The sequence below is a fragment of the Echinops telfairi genome, unplaced genomic scaffold (assembly GCF_000313985.2).
Source record: "Echinops telfairi isolate 266 unplaced genomic scaffold, ASM31398v2 ScPeMD7_7458;HRSCAF=8496, whole genome shotgun sequence".
Taxonomy (NCBI): Eukaryota; Metazoa; Chordata; class Mammalia; order Afrosoricida; family Tenrecidae; genus Echinops; species Echinops telfairi.
Window position 1 is genome coordinate 37242611 of NW_022111358.1, and position 1335 is coordinate 37243945.

Genomic DNA, 1335 nt, shown 5'->3' on the forward strand with positions numbered 1-1335 from the left:
GCATCCTTGCTTGTCAACACTTTAGAGAGCTCTTGGGCAGCAGATTTGCCCAGCACAATGCCTCCTTTGAGCTGTTGGCTGCTGCTTCCGTGAGTATTGATTGTGGACTCATTGGGTTTCCCCCCAAATCCTTTGAGACAGGCCCTCTGATGGATCTCATTTTGTGGAGGAGGAAACTGAGGCACAGAGAAAGTTGGTCTGCTGCTCAGGGCCCTGCCATTCCGAGTCCGATTTTGAAACTCAGCAGCAAGGGCCTAGAGTCCATGCTTATCGATTTTATTTTTTTTGGATGACAGACCAATATTATGTATGGAAGGGACTGCTTTTTTTTTTTTAAATTAGTTTATTTATAATATAGTAGGGACTACATCGGATATTTTTCTCAAGTGGCAAATGAGGCAAAAGGTAATATTTCTCTCTGATTCCTAATGAGAACCTCAAAATCACCTGTCTTTTGGAGGATTCAATTTCTTACAACGTCTGTGATACTGCCCATGAGGATACCAACGGTGCTTCGTAGTAAAGAACAGTTTGCTAAGTTGTTCTATCATAGGTCCTTGTTGTTTATGGGACTCATCTTTCACTTCTAATCTAGTTTTCAGCACATGATCATGTGTTTCTTCACTGTTATGTATAGGATCTGGCCGAGGAATAGGTTTTGTATGTTCATATGGAATGTCCACAGAAGGGTGGTAGCATACTGTTGTCCTGCCATCTGATGTCAAAGCAAGCTTTACCTTGCAAGTATAGTCATCTGGGAGAGGCGGTGTCGATTTATGACAAACACTGTATAAAACTCCATTTCGAATCGATAATAAATGTTTCAGGACAGTTCTGTTTGATAGTGCCCATGTTACTGCTGCTACTGCCATGGTGGACCAAGATGCGTGTATCAGATGGTATGGCAAAAGATGTTATGCAGGGAAACTGTTTGAAACATCTGCTTCCAGGCACATCTATTTTCATCCCTGCTTAACGGGTCCTCACGGCGAAACCCGCCATGTAGTCTCCCCGGGACTGCTTTTTAAGATATTGTAAAATATAGATATGGGGCACCATTTGCCAAATTCACACGTCACATGTATAATCTAGTGACATCAACGATATGACTTGTGTTCTGCGACCTCACCAATATCTGTGGCCATGTTTCCATCACTGCACAGGGAACCTCACAGTGTCAAGGCAAACATGCATATAATGCACGGTGGTCTTAATTACTCGGTTTGCTAATGCTCCCTGACGATTACGGTTAGGTAACTCAGTACCCCCACCCAACAACCACCGACTCCCCCAGACCCAAGTTCTCTTTTTAATTCACAAAACAAGCAAACAACT

The 1335-nt window shown here is 43.1% G+C and overlaps 1 protein-coding gene across 1 annotated transcript; it reads right to left on the bottom strand.

The window, feature by feature from the left end:
- Positions 1 to 338: 338 nt before the first annotated feature.
- LOC101637970 (39S ribosomal protein L42, mitochondrial-like) lies at positions 339 to 872 on the bottom strand. The gene has a single exon (XM_045299961.1). It carries the CDS (start codon positions 870 to 872, stop codon positions 444 to 446), a length of 429 nt encoding a protein of 142 aa, XP_045155896.1. The 3' UTR covers positions 339 to 443.
- Positions 873 to 1335: the final 463 nt, after the last annotated feature.